We start from the raw sequence: 20,378 nt of genomic DNA on the forward strand, positions 1-20,378 counted from the left end.
ACAAAAATCTATATCAGTGTACACTAAATTTACAATATTTTCACTGCTTTACCTCGCCGTCAGACAGCCCTTTCTGCTGGGGAACTGTCCAGCTATGCTCTCGTCAAAGCCACCAGACTCCATTGAAAAAAACCTGTAATTTTACCTCGCAGAACACGGGAGATGCTGGTTAGTCACTTCCGCCAATGCCGAAGAAGGTTATGTTTTCACCGGCGTTGGTGCGTTGGTTTGTTTGTTGGTTTGTCCGTTAGCAGGATTACTCCAAAAGTCCGCAATGGATTTGAATTAAATTTGGAGGGGTGGGGTGTGGCACAATGAACAATCCATTAGATTTTGGTGGCGATCCGGACCATGATCCGGATTCAGGAATATTTTTAATGATTCCGATCAGCCTGAGCATTAAGACCACAGGGTATAACACATGCGCAGTGTGACTGATGACGCGTTGATGACGCGTGACCCCGCCTCCTTCTGAGAGCAGAGAGATACGTGTGTGGATGTGTGTGCAGGAGCTGCTGGCCGTCCACGGTGAGAAAGAACAAAGCGGTAGATGACGGGATGAGAGACAACGTAGTGTAACGTTATACAGACATAACAAGGCTGCTGAATGAGAGAGAGATCCGCCGATACGTTACACGGAAACACACTGTGTTAATAACAAGCCGACCACCTCACGGTACCACCAGCTGTGAGCTGTGATCTGTTTTTAAAGTCACGCACCTTGGCGGAGGTCTCCACTCTCCGAGTGCAATTCCATTTTGTTTGTGCTATTGTGTGACTTTGGGGAGTCTGAACTAACCAAACAAACTTAGTGATGATCGAGGCAGCGGTAGACCAGCAACTCATGTTCTGCAAGGTAAAACTACTGTTTTTTTTTCAATGGAGTCTGGTGGCTTTGAAGAGAGCAAAGATAACAGCTTCAGTCGGAAACATAGAGTGCATAGCTGTCTCACCGCAAGCTGACCCGTTGAAAATATTCTAAATATAGCCCCCATCCACAGCAGTACATTACTTTGCTCCCGTGCTGCTACTCCTGTCTGTTTCTCCAAACTCCTTCTACTGTAGGTAATACACTGACTATGGAGAAGTACCTGATACAACCACACTTCAAAAACTATCCCTTTAAGACCTTAAGTCCTTATTCATGGTAAACATCCCTAATACATTTGTGTTTAATCAAATTACTACAAATACATTTTACATACTGCACATCTGAGGCCGTGCAGGTAGGACAAATATAGAACAATAACACCAGACTTATCCTTTAACTCTTGATAATATCTTTTGGAGCAACTTCCTACTCCACTGTGTTTACCATCATTTTGATTTTATATTCCTGATTAGTTTGCTTGTTTTCATCACAACCACTTTTCCTTCGGTATCGTTCCATAGCAGCTGATCAGACCCTTTCTGTGTGTCTGTAAGCTCCCCTTTAAACACTCCAGCAAACACCTTGAGTGATTCCTCCAACAAAAGGATGATGTATGTACTGTATGTAACTTGGCTTGATAAAGTGAGATACCTCATGTATATGATGATGGATTGTGTGATCTAAGATCAGCAGCATTTTTGCAATAAATAGTACAATCGTGTTGTAGTTGAATAAGTGCACATCTGTTTCATTTTGGTATGTAGGATCAAGTGTCTAACTTTGGTGCAAAGTATTCATCGTGTTCGTTTGGACTTTCATGACGCACCAGATGGCAGAAAAGTTGTCAACATCTGGCGCACCAAGTAAGCGGTGTGCAAACATGAGAGAATAATCTGCAGAGCTGTCTGAGCTGAGCTGTGATGTGTGTGTTAGAGGTTGGTGATGTACTCTGCTCCGTTAGACGAGCTCTTGTCTTTGTCTCCCTCTGTGGGAACGCTGCTGTACTGACAGCCAGGAGCTAAGTCAACAGTCGCCGGTTCAGGCAGCGCGGACGGCTGACCCTGCTTCGACGACTTCCTGTCCCTTTTATCCAGCCAGAAAAATGACACCATGAGGAACAAGCCGGAGGAGGCAACAACGACGCTGCAGGCGAAGTAGACGTAGAAGTACTGGCCCGTTCTGTCGATCAGGACTCCTGCAACAACGAGAAAAATCATCAATTTCATGTTTTGTCTTTTCTTGGTGACATTTTATTTTAAAGGTCTTTTATTTTTTCTATAAAAGAAAAGAGTACAGAAATAAATAAGTTTGGGGAAATAAATAAAGGGTGAAATGCAAAGGGAAAATCATGCATAAATAAATAAATAAATGCATAAATACATAAATAAATACACACATTTAAAAATAAATACAAATTAAAAAAATGGAAAAATAAATAAATAGTAACTGCAAAAATATAAATTAAAACAATACTTAAAACAATACATAAAATAAATACATAAATAAATAAAAGGGAAAATTCTTTCCTGGGTAACATTTTATTTTACAGGTCTTTTATGTTTCTATAAAAGAAAAGAATACAGAGATAAAAACGTTTGGGGAAATAAATAAAGGGTGAAATGCAAAGGGAAAATCATGCAGAAATAAATAAATAAATGTGTAAATACATAAATAATTACACAAATTTTAAAATTAATAAAAAATAAACAAAAAATAAATAGATAAATAGCAAATTCAAAAATATAAATAAAAAAAGAATAAATTAAATACATAAATAAATCAAAAGGAAAATTAAGCAAGAGTAACTAAATCAAAAGGAACTCATATAAATGCATAGGAAGGTTTCTGAAAGGGCTATAAAATATGGTGATATAGGAAAAATGGAGAAAGTGTTAATTGGTACAATTCAGATTAATTAACTCCTAAATTAATTGCTGCAACAGAGATTCCCAAGAGGTCGTAAGACAAATCTGAGGAGTCAAGAGATAATTAACAGGATAGGAGAGCAGAAAAAACGTGTTTCTGTTGCACCAAATTTTACTTTTTCAGTTCAAGCTCTCACATTATTAGATGATTTGACTTGTGAAAATTATTCAAATAAAACAGTAAGATCCTTCTGCTTTTAAACTCAGTACAACTACAATACTCTGTTAACTTCCTCAGACCCTTTTCTCTCTTTTCACACTATAATTAAAGTCAAGATGAAATTAGTTTTTTTTTAGGTTGTAGTGGGATCAGTTTTAAAGCTAGAGTGAAGATACTGGTATCATATGAAACTAGAAAACCTAATGAATCCATCGGTACCAACCATGTCATACTAGCTTGCTAGTGAAGGAGGTTAAATAACGCTACGAAGTTACGCTAAATTTTGGCAAGGAAAAACTGGCATGGCGGTTTTCAAAGGGTCCCTTGACCTCTGACCTCCAGATGTGTGAATGTAAATGGGTTCTATGGGTACCCACGAGTCTCCCCTTTACAGACATGCCCACTTTATGATAATCACATGCAGTTTGGGGCAAGTCATAGTCAAGTCAGCACACTGACACACTGACAGCTGTTGTTGCCTGTTGGGCTGCAGTTTGACTTCCAGACGAGGAAACAGGAAGAGCTAAAATGCAAACTCATTTCCAGGTTTTAGGGACTCATTCCTGCACCGCTCTATACCCAGAGGTCAGAAGCTAAAGATGCTGTAACTTCCGTTTCACTGGGAATTTAACACCAAATCATTTTAATATATTATATTATAATATTTTTTTGCAGGAAACTTTCTACCGAATTAGAAGGAAATTACGGGCCCATAAAATAAATCATAACCCCTTTGTAAAAAAGTATTTTTTTTGTTGATAACCTAACCTATTTTTCAGTTGTAGTGCATCGTCCGGAGCGATTCTGCTGTGACTTGTATCTGTGGTTACATCACGGTCCGGCTGTTGGCAGTCAGTTAAACACGGGGAGCATACCTGTCATTTGAGACGAGGCAGCCGCTGCCCTTTCCCCCCACTGAACTAAAGCTCCTCTCCTCCACAACAGAGCACAGACTTGTTTCTTTTGTTCTCGGTGTGTAGCGGACAAATTCGCTGAGAACACGGTGTTATTTAGAGCAACAGCCTGAAGCGGGTCACATAACACACACCAGCAGAAACACGGCACCAGAGCTCAGGCAGATCCTCTCACTGCACACACGTGTGTTTTATAAGTTTTTATCAGGGCTGTCCCAACCTATTTTCCTTGAAGCCCCTTCCCACTACTTGTATCTAAGAAAAGCTTCATCGTCTTTGCTACGCTACGCCGGGAGGAAATTGCAAGTCACTGCAAAGTCACAAGCTGTGCAGATTTAGGCGGAATATGATGGAAACTACCACAAAGAAAAAGAAGAGCAGCTACAGCAAAGACTGTGAAACTATTTATAAGTATTTATAAGCCGGTGGAAGGTGATTCTCAGAGTTTTTTTGTGAAATTTGCCAGTTATTTTACAACGTGCGGCTCAAAAAGAGACGTGCCGATCAATGGATGCATTCGGGTAAAGCATAGAGATGTTACAAGATAAGGGGCAGAATAGAAATGTTTATTATTTAAGTTAGATAGGCATTATATCAACATTGTAGAATACCCCTCAGCCTTGGTAATGTGTCCCACATTGTCCCACACAAACATACTCTTTGTCCCACATTTGGTTTGTTGGAGAGTAAATTGTTCAATTGTTTTTGAAAGGCTAAACGCCAACAAATATGGATTAATAAATATGGAAGTTTTCTATTAGGGCTGTCCTCTTTCTAAAGTTTGATCAGCAGCATCTTAACGTTGTTGCATCATTTCCTTCTAGTACAAAACAGAAAAAGTGCACTGATTTCTTGTACACTAACAATGTAATACGGGACTCAGTGGTGTTTGTTTACTGGTTTTGTGGGTTCCACTACTGACGTCTAACTCAGAGATTCCCAAACTATGTTGTCCCACATTTGGTTTGTTGGGCATCTGGTCACCCTAAGCGGGAGAGTAAATAGGTTTTTGGCCGCAGTAGAAAATGTTGATTTTGAAAGGCTTAGCGCCAACAAATATGGATTGAAGCAGAATATTTATTAACCGGTAGAAGACGATTCTCATCGTTTTTTTGTAAAATTTGACAGTTATTTTTCAATTTCACACAGGAGGGGGAATACGACATGACACGACACAGTTTATGTTTTTGAAAGGCTAAACGCCAACAAATATGGATTGAAGAAGAATATTTTGTTATATTTTTCAACTAAGTAGGACAAAAATATATATTTTTAAATAGTTTTACATACAGACTTTTGTACAAATTATCCTGTAAGTGTGTTATTTTAGATCTATATGAGCTGGTCTAACTCAACTAATGAACCAATGCTCCTCCAGAGCAGCTCGTTTACATCTTAAACATTAATCTGCCTGACGTCTGTAAAACCAGTTGAGGCATATTCTACCGAGACTATCTGATCATAATGCGAGTGCGTCCCACATTCCCACCATATCTCTCCATCTCCTCCGCTGTGCACGTTACCTGCCAGTGGAGGCCCAATGAGCAGCGTGACGCTCTCCATGATAGCGAGCAGGCCCAGAGCTGAGGGGAAGCGGCTCATCTCCACGGTATCCATGAGGACGGTGAACATCAGGGTGCCCACCACGCTCATGGACAGCCCGTAGATTGCCACGTAAGTCAGCAGCACGGGGAAGCTGGGCCCGATGCAGCAGATGCTGTTGCTGAGCCCGTTGACCAGCAGAGCCGCGGCGAACACGTAAATGTGTCTCCCTTTGAACCAGGACATGCTGAAGATGATGCCGAAGGGTGGCCGCACCACGATGTTAACCATGCCCAGGATGGAGAGCAGCAGCGCGGCCCGGCTCGGCTCCATGTTGTTATCGGTGGCGTAGGGAACCAGATAAATCAGGGGCACCACAAACCCCAGCATCATCCAGGTGATGCCTATGGCGTACACACAGTAACGCGAGTTGTGGCAGAACTGATCAAAGGCCATGTGTTTGCTCATGGAATCCAACAGGTAGCTCCATATCTTCCTCATCCTCCCTTTTTCTGTCCTGACACTGTCCTCCTCAGGCGGAGGAGGTCCGTGGTTCATCAGCGGCTGGCCTCGATGCTTGGGCGGCTGCAGGGGCCTCATCACTGCTCCACACACGCAGCAGTTCAGCAGCACAGCCCCCAGAACGAGGAAACTCCCCCTCCAGCCCAGCTCCGTGTGGAGGTAGTTACCCAGGAACGGCAGAGTGCACAGTCCCCAGCGCCGTGCCGACGGAGGACATGGCGTTGGCAAACGCACGGCGACGCACAAAGTAGTGACCGAGGATCGTCACCGCCGGCTGGAAGCTGAAGCAGAAACCGAGTCCTGTAACGATAGAAGAAGATATTATATAATAATGTACTTCAGTAGAAATTCAAAGTACTTTTTTATTTAATGCATCTTTCTACTTCTACTCCACTACATCTCAGAGGTAAATATTATATTGTACTTCCATTACAGTTCTTCATCCCTTTCCTGTTCAGTGAAAACCAGGTTTCTCCTGATGTAATGAAGTTGAATGTTTGTGACAAACTGAAGGATGAAGTGAAAATCCTCCTCATTCTTATTATTAAGATATATAAACTCTTTAAAAAGCCTCTTGGATCAGCTGGGAAATGCATCGTCACAAAACTGTTTTCCTGACTCCATGAAAAGTTGAATTATTAGAGATACGTGGTTCTCACTGAGGGGTGGAAGTAACAAAAATGAACTGATGGAAATGGATGTGAAATGAAAAATGGAGCGATAAATTATTTGATTAATTTAAAGATGATTTGACTAAAACAGTCTGACTACATTGTAGTCATAAATAATGACCAAAACTATGAAAATTAGAACAAAGTTGTAATAAACTGGAATCATCTTCAAGATTTAAATGGGTTTTATTTACTTATTTTGAGTTTAAAGCTATATTAATTGATTTTTCTGACAGAAAACCAACTTTAACACAATTTTTCTTTATTACATTAACTTTCGTTTAGAGTCAAGTTTTTGCCCAATATTTCCGCTTTGGTCTCCACCAACTCAAAAATCTCTCCAGCTGCTGGATGTTCACCTTTTTTACCAGCTGGTGTCTAACCGCTGTTTGGTGCCGTGCAGGTAGAGTACCGATAATAAATCTGCTGGATGTTTGCTGACCTGTAATAACCCCGGCGGTGATGTAGAGCTGCGTGATGGACTGGGTAAACGAACTGGCAGCCATCCCGACCCCACTCAGGACACCGCCCAACATGACGGTCGCTCGGCAACCAAGTCTCCCCACCAACACGCTACAAAAGGGACCTGTGGATCAAAAGTAATGCTCTTAGTTTGATGCATACCGCGGCAGAAAACGAACAAAGGCTTACACCGAGGCAGAGGTCAATTTAGCTATAATCTGTACCAGCTGAATGAATGCATGACTGAACGTACTGTATGTTTGCTCTCTCACCTACTTTGTGTGTGCACAAGGTGTATAACTGACGTATAGCAGTTTGCATATAACTTTGGTTAACACCAGCATGAACATATGCTGCTGAAGAGGAAGTTCCACATAGTGTATTGTATTGTGTATTCAGAAGCCTCGGTGGTAAATACAGCGGGGTATATTGGTTAAAGGTCACTGATGGGGAGGTAAACTCCACACACGCCTTTGTTGTCAGGCAACAGGGCTGCAAGGTACTGATGGGGATAACAGCTGGACCAAACTGAGCCGCAGTTTTAGTGTTTAAAATAGGGCTGTCAGTCGATTAATCGCATGATTGTCCATAGTTGTTCGCAAATTAATCTGTTCAAAATTAACCTTAAAGGGAGATTTGTCAAGTATTTAATACTTGACAAATACTGTTTTATGCAAATGTATGTATATATTTATTATTGGAAATCAATTAACAACACAAAACAATGACAGATATTGTCCAGAAACCCTCACAGGTACTGCATTTAGCATAAAACAATATGCTCAAATCATAACATGGCAAACTGCAGCCCAACAGGCAACAACAGCTGTCAGTGTGTCAGTGTGCTGACTTGACTATGACTTGCCCCAAACTGCATGTGATTATCATAAAGTGGGCATGTCTGTAAAGGGGAGACTCGTGGGTACCCATAGAACCCATTTACATTCACATATCTGGAGGTCAGAGGTCAAGGGACCCCTTTGAAAATGGCCATGACAGTTTTTTCTCGCCAAAATTTAGCATAAGTTTGGAGCGTTATTTAGCCTCCTTCACAACAAGTCAGTATCTTCAAAACTGAGCCCGCTACAACCTCAAAAAGATTGATTGTGCTAATGCGTTGAAAAATAGAGGCGTTAAAACAACTCTGCATTCTCGCGTTAGCATTGAGAAACAATTTTCATTCAAAGTTAGCAAACGTAACATTGTGATCGACGCAGTCGTGTGATGCAGTTTACTTCAGCGTGAACAGTCTGCTGGTAATGGTATACTACAATTTAGTACACAGTATGTACTACACATGTTAGTATGCAATTTCAAACATAACCTGTATCTACTTGTTTTAAGTCATGTCTGCACTTTACTTTTAGTTCGGTAATCGTTTCTTTAACCCGCAGAATTCACAGTGGAGGCGTCTCCGTACATCTCTGAGCATGAGCACAGCTCAAACTTTGTGCAGCTTAATGAAGGTAAAACCTGATATTCTTGTCACATTTCTGTCAGCTCAGGAAAATATCTAAGATCAAAGCATTCCTGTCTGCAAAAATCCATGGGAACTGTCTGCAATTATCACATCGCCCCCACGCCGGTGTAGCTCTCCATACTCCTGAATTAGAATCTGCCAACCAGTGAAATTTCAGTTCACATCCATGTCCGTCCAACATGTCATCACTTCATCATTTCATCCTGTGAGACACTGATGTGAAATTGTCATAATTAGCATATGAAATCTTCAGTTATGGCCACGTCACAGTGACCTTTGATCACCAAAATCCAACCAGTTCATCCTTGAATCCAGGTGAACGTTTGGGCCAAATTTGAAGAAACTTCCCTCCTGAGATATCACGAGAATGGGTCGGACATGAGGTCACGGTGACCTTCATCTTTGCACCCTTCAATGCCACCAGACTCCATTGACAAAAACTGTAATTTTACCTCGCAGAACACGGGAGTATGCATGCAACCCCACTTCAAAAAAATCTGAACTAACCATTTAGCACAGCTAACTTTGACTCAGCTAGAGCTACATGTAGTGTTCACTGTTTCTTTTGCTAACGGCTGAGTGGGCGTTTCCATTTGAAAAACCCACAAAAGAACGCAGGTTGACCCGCAAGGATCTCCGTTTCATTGTCTTTGGCGGAACACCTGTGGTGAAAAACTTAAGTTGAATTGGGTTTTTATTTTAGAAAGAAGTCTTGCTTTTCCTTGGCTTGTCGCTGCCACCTTTATGTCTGTGCTGGACTACGGCGATGTTACATGCAGATACAGATACATGCATGCATCTTCTCAGAGCCTACGCACGCTGGATACTGTCTACCACGGAGCACTGAGATTTATTACAAATTTGAAAGCCCTTACGCTGCCCTTTGTATGCTCGGGTAGGACGGTCTGACTTGTCCACATGTACACTGAACCACTGGCGTGTTCTTATTTATAAGGCTATTCTTGGTCTGCTTCCATCTTACCTACGGATCTACATCCTTCAAAAAAGTACGGGGAGTTACCGTCTTCACTCCCAGGACTTCATCCTACTAACTGTCCCCAAAGTCCGTACTGAACTGGGAAAAAGGGCATTCAGGTACGCTGCTCCGTCTTCTTAGAATCTGTTACGAAATGACCTGAAACTTGGAGAGCTGGTCTCACTGAATGTCTTTAAAGTGATTCTAAAAGATTTGGAAAACAGGCACATCTGATTGTAGATGTTTCGAATGCTGATGAATGTTTTTTTTATGATTCTGTAATTTGCTCTCTGTCTTCGTTTTCAATTGTTATGTTTGTTTTATGTCTGCGACCGTGTAACCGTGCTGCGGCCTATCTTCGCCAGGACTCTCTTGGAATAGAGATTTTTAATCTCAATGAGTTTTTACTCCTGGTTAAATAAAGGTTAATAAAAATAATAATAATAAGCGGTAATTGCAGACGTCCTTTTGGATCTCACTTCCAGAGATCCAAACAGTGTCACCTCTTTTCCTGGGAATGTCGCCACACACATCCAGTTCATAATACTGCAAATGTATAAGGGCTTTCATCAGTGTGCCATAAGCTCAATCACCATGTTTGATAGCATCGTATGTTTTGGTGTAACCACAGAACTTCTTTTGATAAAACAAAATGTTGCAGGAGGTAATTACTGAGCACCGCCCACAGACAAACAGTTAATACGTTAACACGAGGTCACTCATATTAAAAACAGAATATTTATTACTATTTTTGACAGCTGTTGCTGATAAACCGGGAGTGAATGTGTGTTAAAACGAGGAGGAGGAGGAACATTAGCAAACCAATCTGATAACATGGAGGCGTTACAACACATCAAATAACTTTCACCCACTTTTTTCTGGAAACAGTTGGTAATGTTCCACTTAAAATAATTAGGTAATACCACCAAGACATCCACTAAGATCTCAAAAAAACTGTTTTGAATCCCTCTAACATATAAAGTCTCACGGTCTGAATTAGAGGCCCAGATTAACAACATTCCTTCCGGTTGGTACATTGAAGGGTTGGGTATCCTGCGTAATTACCTTCAACACATCAGACTAGTTTTGATCTCTTACAGGCGCAGTGTGCCGGCTGCAGCAGCATCAAATCAAAGTTGGGCACTAAATCTACGAACCGTAAACAAATAAAGCATTCACCTTGATCCTCTATATCGACTTTATTTGCCCTTACACAGCCAACACGACTCCCTGTTTCATCGTTACATAATGTTCGTAAGATTGCGTCATTGAGGAAGGAAGCTGACAGAAGTGTCTGGAGAGAGATATAGCGCCTTTGTGCACCACGCTGACAAAACGATCAACAGACTCTGACTCTGACGTTTTTGATACCATTTATGGTCAGCATTTTTTGGCAATAGCTATTGAGTGTCTTTACATCTCTCTATATCAGGGGTCAGCAACCTTTACTATCAAAAGAGCCATTTAAGGCAAAAACAACAAAAAAAAATCTGTCTGGAGCCGCAAAACATTTGAGCATTGTGATGAAGGTAACACAGTTTATAGTCTAATATAGTATATAAGTCTAATGCAGTGAGGGCCAAAGAGACAATGTACTACGTAATATTAGGACCAAATTGAGGGGAAAAAAGATCGGAGATTTACAGAAAAAAGTCGTAATATTACGAGAATAAAGTCATAACTTTACGAGAAAAAAAGTCGTAATATTACCAGAATGAAGTCATAACTTTACGAGAAAAAAAGACGTAATATTACAAGGATAAAGTCATAACTTTACGAGAAAAAAAGACGTAATATTCCGAGAATAAAGCCATAACTTTATGAGAAAAAAAGTCGTAATATTACAAGGATAAAGTCATAACTTTACGAGAAAAAAAGACGTAATATTCTGAGAATAAAGTCATAACTTTACGAGAAAAAATTGTCATAATATTGAGAGAATGTTTATCAGGGTTAATAAATTATGGTATCGAATCGGTACATAGTCTGGCGTACTCGCCGACACCCAATCCCGAACTTTATTATTTCTTTATACCCATGAAGTCTTGATGTGTAGCGTACTAAAGTCCCTCTGAGCTGAGCTGAGCTGAGCTGTGGGTAATAAGTGAGCTACAGTTTCTCATGAAATAATGTCCTTTAAATCAACACCAACACAGCAAGACAGACCCCCTGAACCCCCCTTAAAAAGACAACCTGCTCCGTCTACTTTACCTCCTGCGTGAAGCACTGACGTCATGATGGAGGGCACCCAGGAGGTCTCGCTGTTGGAGGCGTGGAACTCATTCTGCAGGTCGTTGTAGAAGATTCCCACACAGGAGGGGAACGCCAGGGTCAACGCCAGGACTACTATGGTGGCGGCCAGCACCACCCAGCCCCAACCGCCATCTGGAGCTATGACGGCTCCCGTTACACCTGCTGAGGCTCTGCATTCACCGCCCTGCCCCCTCGCACCCCCCTCCTCGGATTCACAGTCGTTAGCCTCCTGAACTTTCTCCACGTTGGCCTGCTCCAGGTCCCCGGAGACCTCCGGCTGGAGGCAGCGATCGCTCGTCCCTCCGAATCCATTCCTGTGAGTCATTTTCTGCTTTGCCGTTCAGGAGAGGCTCCTGAGTTCGCTCTGCACGGTGTGTAATTACTTTTGCTGGCCATGTCACTGGGACTGCTGCGACCTTCAGGGACACCTGTAGAAACACGAGAGACAATTCGTCAGGATGTGTAGGGCCTGAGAGGTTTTTATGGACGTCTGTGTCCACTACTTTAGTCCGGACTGAAACATCTAAACAACTATTAGATACAGACATTCATGTTCCCCAGATGATGCACCCTAATGACTTTAATCATTCCCTGACCTAGTTTGGAGTGAAATATCTCCTCTCCTATGCTAGATACGCCATTATAGATACCATGTGCTTACATACAGGCTACATAACGTGACACAACAGCATCAAGTGTAAGCTAGAGTTCATGCAGGAGCCGCTGGTGGAAAATGTCTTTGTCAAAAAAGGACAAAAGTGGACACAGTGTGTTGGGTTTGCCAAGATAAATGGCTCAGTCCCTATTTCTTCACAGAGGTAATGATAAGGAAGCCAGTGTGCTTGGTGTGTTCACAACACCTTTCAGTGATCAAGGAATATAATATACGGCTCAGCTATCGGACTCATTGTGGCGAAAAATACAAGAACTTGCAACGACGACTGAGAACAGAGAAGATCAGCGAGACATCTCAGGCTGCTCATCGTCTGCTTTGTAAATGGATTGTTCATTACTTGTGGAAGCTTTCATTTGTTTACACTAAAAGAAGGGGAACAAGGCAAAAGTGAGCATGGCTCACATCCCCCCCGCGCACTGCTTGACCCCTACTGAAGTTGGGCCAAAGGTTGTGCCCTTTTGAAACTAATGGATTTAGTCTATTGAGCACAATGTTATTAGCTGACCTTCCTCAAGTCCAGGGTGCACAAAAATATTAGAAATGTTGGGATTTCTAACCCCCAAAAGGCACAACTAGACCACACTGTCAACCATCAGGCAACATTTGAAGTACCTAAGTTAAATAGTTTCCGAGTTCTGCTCCGGAAACTAAAGTGTGACATGCGAACGGACGGAAGGACGGACAGAAGGACGGACAGAAGGACGGACAGAAGGACAGACAGAAGGACGAACAAGCAGAGCCCTATATACCCCTGACTACGTTGTCGAGTGATATAATAATATTCAGCTCCACTATCGGACTCATTATGGCAAAAAAATCCAGATCAGCGAGGCATCTCGAGAGCTGAAATGAGTTTGACAGCCTCTAGTGTAAACGCTTCAGGTGCTGCCGTTTTATCAGCATTTAAAATCTGAACATTACCCGACGTGCAGGACTTTATGTCTGCAGGCCAGACTGTGAGTTAACAAAGGAGAGGTCTGATGCCGGAGTGGATGCAAAGCGAATGTTGGCGACCATGAGACTAACATGCACTTGTGAAAACCCTCGTGAATGAATGGAGCTCTGTGTTAAAGCTCTAGTAGATTTTTCCCACCAAACACTCTCAATGTCATTCCTAGTTATAGCAACAACTGAGCAGAGAAAACTCCTCTCAGATTCCTGAGGATACACCGCTTGGCTAATGTTACTGTACTCAAATATACTATACTGTACACCTGATTAAATGCTTTGGCTCAATTTTCACAACAGCAAAACTTGTGATAACGAAGAAACAAAAATGCCACTTTCTTATCTTTAAACACGAAGTGCAAAACACTAAATCACATGCTCGGCCCTCAGAATACAGACACAGATATATCAGTGTTATCACTCAGCGTGCACAACAACTGAATCATCTGTAACACGTTTGATAACAGCAGAACAGTACTGTGGTGAGCAGCATTAACAATAACATCTTTTCATTACTGGTAAAATGTCTCAACTGTATTGAGAGTCTGTTGCAGTCAGTAAACTGTGGTTCAATGCTTACAATGTATTACAGTATTACACTGAAATATCTACAATATGAATAAAAACTAACTGCTTTAGAACAGAAAAAGTAAACTTGATGCAGTGAAGACACAATAATCATTTTGCCTCATGACTCTGGACTACATTATCTATACTTACAGACAATAATACTGCAGGTATTTTACTTACAACGTTGAGGTACTTGTAATTTATCTGAACATTTCCATTTTATTTTTTTTAATTTTAGTTATGTTTGGAGTATTTTTTTTTAAGTATTTTACTTACAATTTTTAGGTACTTGTAATTTACTTGAATATTTCCATTTTATTTTTTTTATTTATTTATGTTTTCTTTGTATTTTTTTTTTTTTGAGATTCTGTGTTCTTTGTGTTTTGCTTATTGAGAGTGTTGACTATCCTAGTTGGGGAAACAAAATAAATACCCATCAATTAGGTTACCTGCACTGGGACGTTTAGGTGCTATTTGTGCAAGAATCTGGCTTGCCTCACGATAGCCTAACGCCTGCAGGCTGTATTTTGTTATTCTAGTCATTTGTTGATTTTCACTGAAACCCTTTATACCCATTTCTTTTAGTGTATTTTATTTGGGGAAACTTTAAAGGAGGGTAAAAGGAAAAATAAAAACAATATTTCAGTTTCCTTAAAGGGACTGCTTGTAACTTTTTAAGCGTATAAATGTAGCGGGTCGGCACACATGCGCAATCGCATATGCGCGCTCGCGTGTGGCCGTAGCCTCGTCTCCGCTGCCTGCTCTCCTTCACTGAGACAGCGCGCTCGTCCTCGCTCAGCTCGCTCCACCTCTAGACGTGAACGCGCGCTCACTCCACACTGCAGGAGAGTTAGTTTAGCTCTGAGAATATCTAGTGAATGTAGAGTGGACGTTTGTGCAGAAATAACTGCTGCAGCTCCTCCAGACCAACAGAGGTTTCCCGTGTCTTGTGAAGTGACGGGGCTCCTCAACGAGTTACGTTGTCTTCTCGTTACCGACCGGGTGCCGGTGTCTTCGGCTGCGGTCGGGAGGCGATAACGTAACTCGTTGAGGAGCCCCGCTGCTGAAGCCTGCGCTGAGCAGGAAAAGCCAACACTAGGATCCGCATTGATTCATGAGGAGACCTTCGTCTGGTCAGCTAACATTACTGCCAAGCAGCTGAAATATAGAGTGATATTGTGGTTTTAGCTGACGTGTGTCGCCTCACTGTTTTGAGCGATGCTCGTTCATGTCTATTTAGAGCGAGCAAGCGCGAGCCCGACGCTGACTTTCGTTGATTTCACGGCCACAGGTGTCGCTGTTAAGAAGCATTTCTGAAAGTTACAAATAGTCCCTTTAAGTGTTCATAAATCACTTTCTGCTCCAGAAAAAAAAGTACACAAAAGTATGTGGACAGAGCAGAGGTGTTTAAACACTTTTGATTTCATTTAGTTTGTCTATGTCTTCCCTTCATATCCCTCCTCCTACTCTGTGTTATGGATCAGTGCGCTAGGGGGTAAAAAAAGGCCTCAGCAACCTGATCCTCCAAACCATGACATGCTGTTTTTACCTCCTGCAGCCATGCGTCCTCTTAGAATAGAAAGCTTTATAGTCATTATTGTATTAAATACAACGAGATTCACAGTTGCCACTTCTGGTCAGTGCTTTAAAACAAATACTTGACAAGACTAAACGAGGCAGATAAAACATATAACAGGTAAAACACACACACAGTTATAAAGCAAATAAAACAGGTGAAGTAGATGTAATAAATAAATATAAACAGAAGTGTTACACTAGAAGTATAAAATATAAAAGTAGATGTAATGTAAACAGAGGTAATTGCACTTGTAGAATAGGTAGGGTATAGATGTAATAAATAAAATGTAAACAAAGGTGGTTGCACTTGAGGTGTATATTGCATCAACGATATTGCACAGACAAATGCATTTTACATTCAGTGTATTAATATTGCACAGATGTATTGTTTGTTCAGTGTCTGCAGGGCCACATAATAATTAATAATTATTCCCTTAAAGACATCCCTCTGTATGTCTCCCCTGATAAATAGAAAGTGATGCTGAGCTGCTGATGCTTCCTGTGGGACAGCCCATGGAGAGATGAAAGCGCTGCGTAAAAAGTGGCCTGTTTTACATGTTTTTGCAGCACAAAATCAGCTTTCTCAGCATTAAATATGAACTCTGTGCAAACTGTATTAACTGTATTAACACAGCAGGCTTTTTACACGTTCACCCACGTGGCAACTCGACAAGATTTCAGCATTTTTACGCATGAAAACGCCCAAAACCAGTCCAGACTCCATCACAGACCCGTTATATATATATATAAAGAAAGCAGATTTGATCACAGATCATGTGTATGCGTTCTGTGTACCCATCAGTGTGACTTTCCTCTGCTAGAAACACATCCTGTACATCACTTCATCAGCACTTTCGAAAGCAAAGAGGAAGCGATTTCAGCATCAAGCTCTTCATGATTTAATAAATAAATAAGAAATAAAAATCACCTGTTTTTACGCAGTGTGGATTATGGTCGTCAAGCTCTCCATCAGTCCAGTAAACACGGAGAGGTGCGGTCGCTGCTCGATGGGTCAGTAGTCAGAACCAGAGTTCTGCTCCTCGTCTCGGAGCTCCAGCTCTCAGCTCTCAGCGGTGGGAGGAGACTGACGTGGCCGCGCTGGGAGGGTCGGAGTCGGGCTGTGCTGTGAGTACAGTAGGCCTCCTCCCAGCCCTGCTGCACCACACACAGGCCAGAGGAGAGGAGGACAGCCTGCTGCTGGTCTGATGGTCAGATATCACAGCAGGCTGATGTAGACCTACTGAACACACTTCACTGCAGTGTTTCTGTTTATTTTATTTTTTTAAAGTATTTTACTTACAATTTTCAGGTACTTGTAATTTACTTGGGTATTTCCATTTTTTTAATTATATAATTATTATTATTATTATATTATATTATTTATTATATTTTCATTATTGTTGTTTTTTTGTATTTTTTTTTAAAGTATTTTACTTAGAATTTTGAGGCACTTGTAATTTGCTTGAGTATTTCCATTTTATTTTTATCATTTATGTGTTTTTTTTTAAAAAGTATTTTACTTACAATTTGAGGTACTTGTAATTTACTTGAGTATTTCCATTTTTTTATTATACTATTATTATTATATTATATTATATTATTTATAATATTTTTATTTTTGTATTTTTTTAAAGTATTTTACTTAAAATTTTAAGGCACTTGTCATTTACTTGAGTATTTCCATTTTATTTTTATCATTTATGTGTTTTTTTTTAAGTATTTTACTTACAATTTGAGGTACTTGTAATTTACTTGAGTATTTCCATTTTTTTATTATACTATTATTATTATATTATATTATATTATTTATAATATTTTTATTTTTATTTATTTTTTTGTTTTGTTTTTAAGTATTTTACTAACAATTTGAGGTATTTGTAATTTACTTGAGTATTTACATTTTTTTATTATACTATTATAATTATATTATATTATTTATTATATTTTTATTTTTATTTATTTGTATTTATTTTTTAGTATTTTTTTAAAGTGTTTACTTAGAATTTTGAGGCACTTGTAATTTACTTGAGTATTTCCATTTTATTTTTATTTATTTATTTATGTGTTTTTTTTAAGTATTTTACTTACAATTTGAGGTACTTGTAATTTACTTTTGTATTTACATTTTAATTTTATTTATTTATGTGTTTTTTTTTTAGTACTTCAGTTGTATGTTACTTTGCAGTGGTGTAATTATGTAACTAAGTACATTCACTTAAGTACTGCACTTAGGTACAATTTTGAGGTACTATTTCCATTTTTTTCCAAGTATTTTACTTACAACTTTGAGGAAGCTGTAATTTACTTGAATATTTCCATTATATTTTGTTATGTATTTATGTTTTTGTTTGTTTTTAAAATATATATATATATTTTACTTACGACTTTTGAGGTACTTGTAATTTATTTGAATATTTCCATTTTAATTTTTCTATTTATTTATTTTTTAAAAGTATTTTACTTACAACTTTGAGGTACTTGTAATTTACTTGAGTATTTCAATTGTATTTTTTTTTAATTAATTTATTTAATTTGCTTCTTTATTTATATATCTTTGTATTAATTCCCTTATTTATTTTCTTTACTGTAAAGAAATTTATAAAGAAAACAATACAGAAATAAATAAGTTTGGGGAAATACATAAGGGGTGAAATAAAAGAAATAATTAAAAAATAAATACATAAATAAAAGGGAAAATTAAACAGAAGAGTAAATTAATAAGGGAATTAATACAAAGATAAATAAATAAAGAAGCAAATAAAACAGAAATATAAATTTCTGTCACATTTTATCAATTAATTAATGGCTACATTTATTTTTAATATTATTTTTGCAACATTTAATGACATATTTATTTATCAAGTCATTTATTTTTATTTTTTATTTTGGCAGGTTCCGTCCTCCATAAAACAGAAACAACAAACTGTCAGTGAGCCACATTTTTAAAACACAGACACATTTTATGATTAAAAACCAGACTGGGTTTTGTTAAAATCGTTACATGTAAAGAAACGACATCGGTAGACAAAATTCAAAAAATATAAAATAAATATAAGTGAAACAAACAAAGACAAAAAAAAAAAAGAAAAAAGTTTTCGTCAGCTTCTGAACATTTTTCTCCACAGTCTCCATTGACAATATTCACATTTGACATCAATACTGTTGATAAATGAACACAAAGTAACGGTTAATAGGTGACATTTTTCAATACCTCTAAATGAGTGTACAAGTGTGCATGTCCACAAACGCATGCAGGTGTTTACAGGTTAACTGGCAACATGATCCATGGATTAAAAAATCTTTCTTTTGTGTGTTGAGCTGCGGTAAAATGCTTTATAAACCAAGGTTAGGGGCGAGGAAGGGCGGGGTGGGGGGTCTGCAATCTGATTGGTTGGTTAATTTGTATTGAAAGCTAGCTATTCTGTATCTACTGTTAACATGACAAAGATACAAAAACAACAAAGAAACAGAACATGTGAGTAGAGAGTATGTCTAGCTGTAGACCAACTGTTCCACACAAGAAATCTACACCTACAGACCACAGAGCCATGCCGTCCCTCTGCTCCGCCACCATGCATCACATACACGTTGCACTAACACAGAGGTCAGACACAATCCAGTACACAGTACACATCATAATCTCTAGAACAACGCATGCTCTCGTGTTTTCACGTGCCCAAACAACAGATATATATATATATAGAGAGATATATATTTATTTTTTTTGCAGATTTGTTAAAATTGCACATAATCTGAGGACTAACTAGTGCAGGTGAAAGTAAAAAAATAATGGTCTTTTTTTGTTTAAAAAAACAGGTGCTTGATTCAAAATGTTCAGATAATCACACTGCAAAGTTCAGCAAGGTCAGTAGTTCTCAAACTGTTTGGCTTGTGACCCTTTAAAATACCCGGTTCTGTACGCAGTTCCACCCAATTCGACTGTTATCAGGCCATTAAATGTACGTTTTTGATCCCTACAAGCATCATAGATGTAGGTCAGTAGGGGCCTACTACGCTGTAACAGTGAAAACTAAACTTAAAACTGAATGAAACGTTACGTTTTGAACACAAACAAAATGGCTTTTTTTAGGTCTAAGCAACAAAACTACAACTTCTTTAGGTTTAGGCAACAAAACTACAACTTCTTTAGGTTTAGGCAATAAAACTACAACTTCTTTAGGTTTAGGGCAACAAAACTACAACTTCTTTAGGTTTAGGGCAACACAACTACAACTTTAGGTTTAGGCAACAAAAACAGTTAAGTTTGGGGAAAAAGATCGTCTTTTGGTTTAAAATAAGTATGTTTTGAAAAGTGAAAGTGAAACTTAACGCTTGTGACAACACAAAGACAACATGTGGTTGGTTTCACATTGGATGCAAATCCCTGGTGTCCTGGGTGAAAGCTGTGTTTTTTAGCTCTGTCGTCTTCTTTTATTCCTTCTTTCGGCGATCGCCCATATGAATCGATGATAAAACCTACTAGTGGGTGTAGCAGGGCCCTACTGGCCAACATTTATGAGGCTTACAACCACTGATAACGCATATTAAATGACCTGATAACGGTCTAATCGATTCCTTTATTTAAATAATTTATTTGATTTATCAAGAAGTAAAACTATCAGGTGATGAAACAAGACTAATCAGCCATGCAAGCAGCTCTGAGCTCTGCTTTGAGCTAAATGCTAACATGCTTATGTTTAGCAGGTGTAATGTTTACCTTGCTAACCGTCTTACTTTAACATGTTAACAATTTATTTATTAGCCCTAACACAACAAGTCAGAATCACCAAAGTCAGAAGGGATCATCCTCTGGGAACCATGAATGTCTGC

The 20,378-nt window shown here is 39.3% G+C and overlaps 1 protein-coding gene across 1 annotated transcript; it reads right to left on the reverse strand.

Moving 5' to 3' along the window:
* Positions 1-1,156: 1,156 nt before the first annotated feature.
* slc16a5a (solute carrier family 16 member 5a) lies at positions 1,157-16,695 on the reverse strand. The gene is given in 6 exon segments (XM_037754656.1): positions 1,157-2,066; positions 5,394-6,126; positions 6,128-6,234; positions 7,048-7,191; positions 11,735-12,204; positions 16,477-16,695. Coding segments are annotated over 5 exon segments (1,617 nt in total). The 5' UTR covers positions 12,102-12,204; positions 16,477-16,695; the 3' UTR covers positions 1,157-1,800.
* Positions 16,696-20,378: the final 3,683 nt, after the last annotated feature.

Source organism: Sebastes umbrosus, chromosome 20 (genome assembly GCF_015220745.1).
Source record: "Sebastes umbrosus isolate fSebUmb1 chromosome 20, fSebUmb1.pri, whole genome shotgun sequence".
In the NCBI taxonomy this organism is placed as follows: Eukaryota; Metazoa; Chordata; class Actinopteri; order Perciformes; family Sebastidae; genus Sebastes; species Sebastes umbrosus.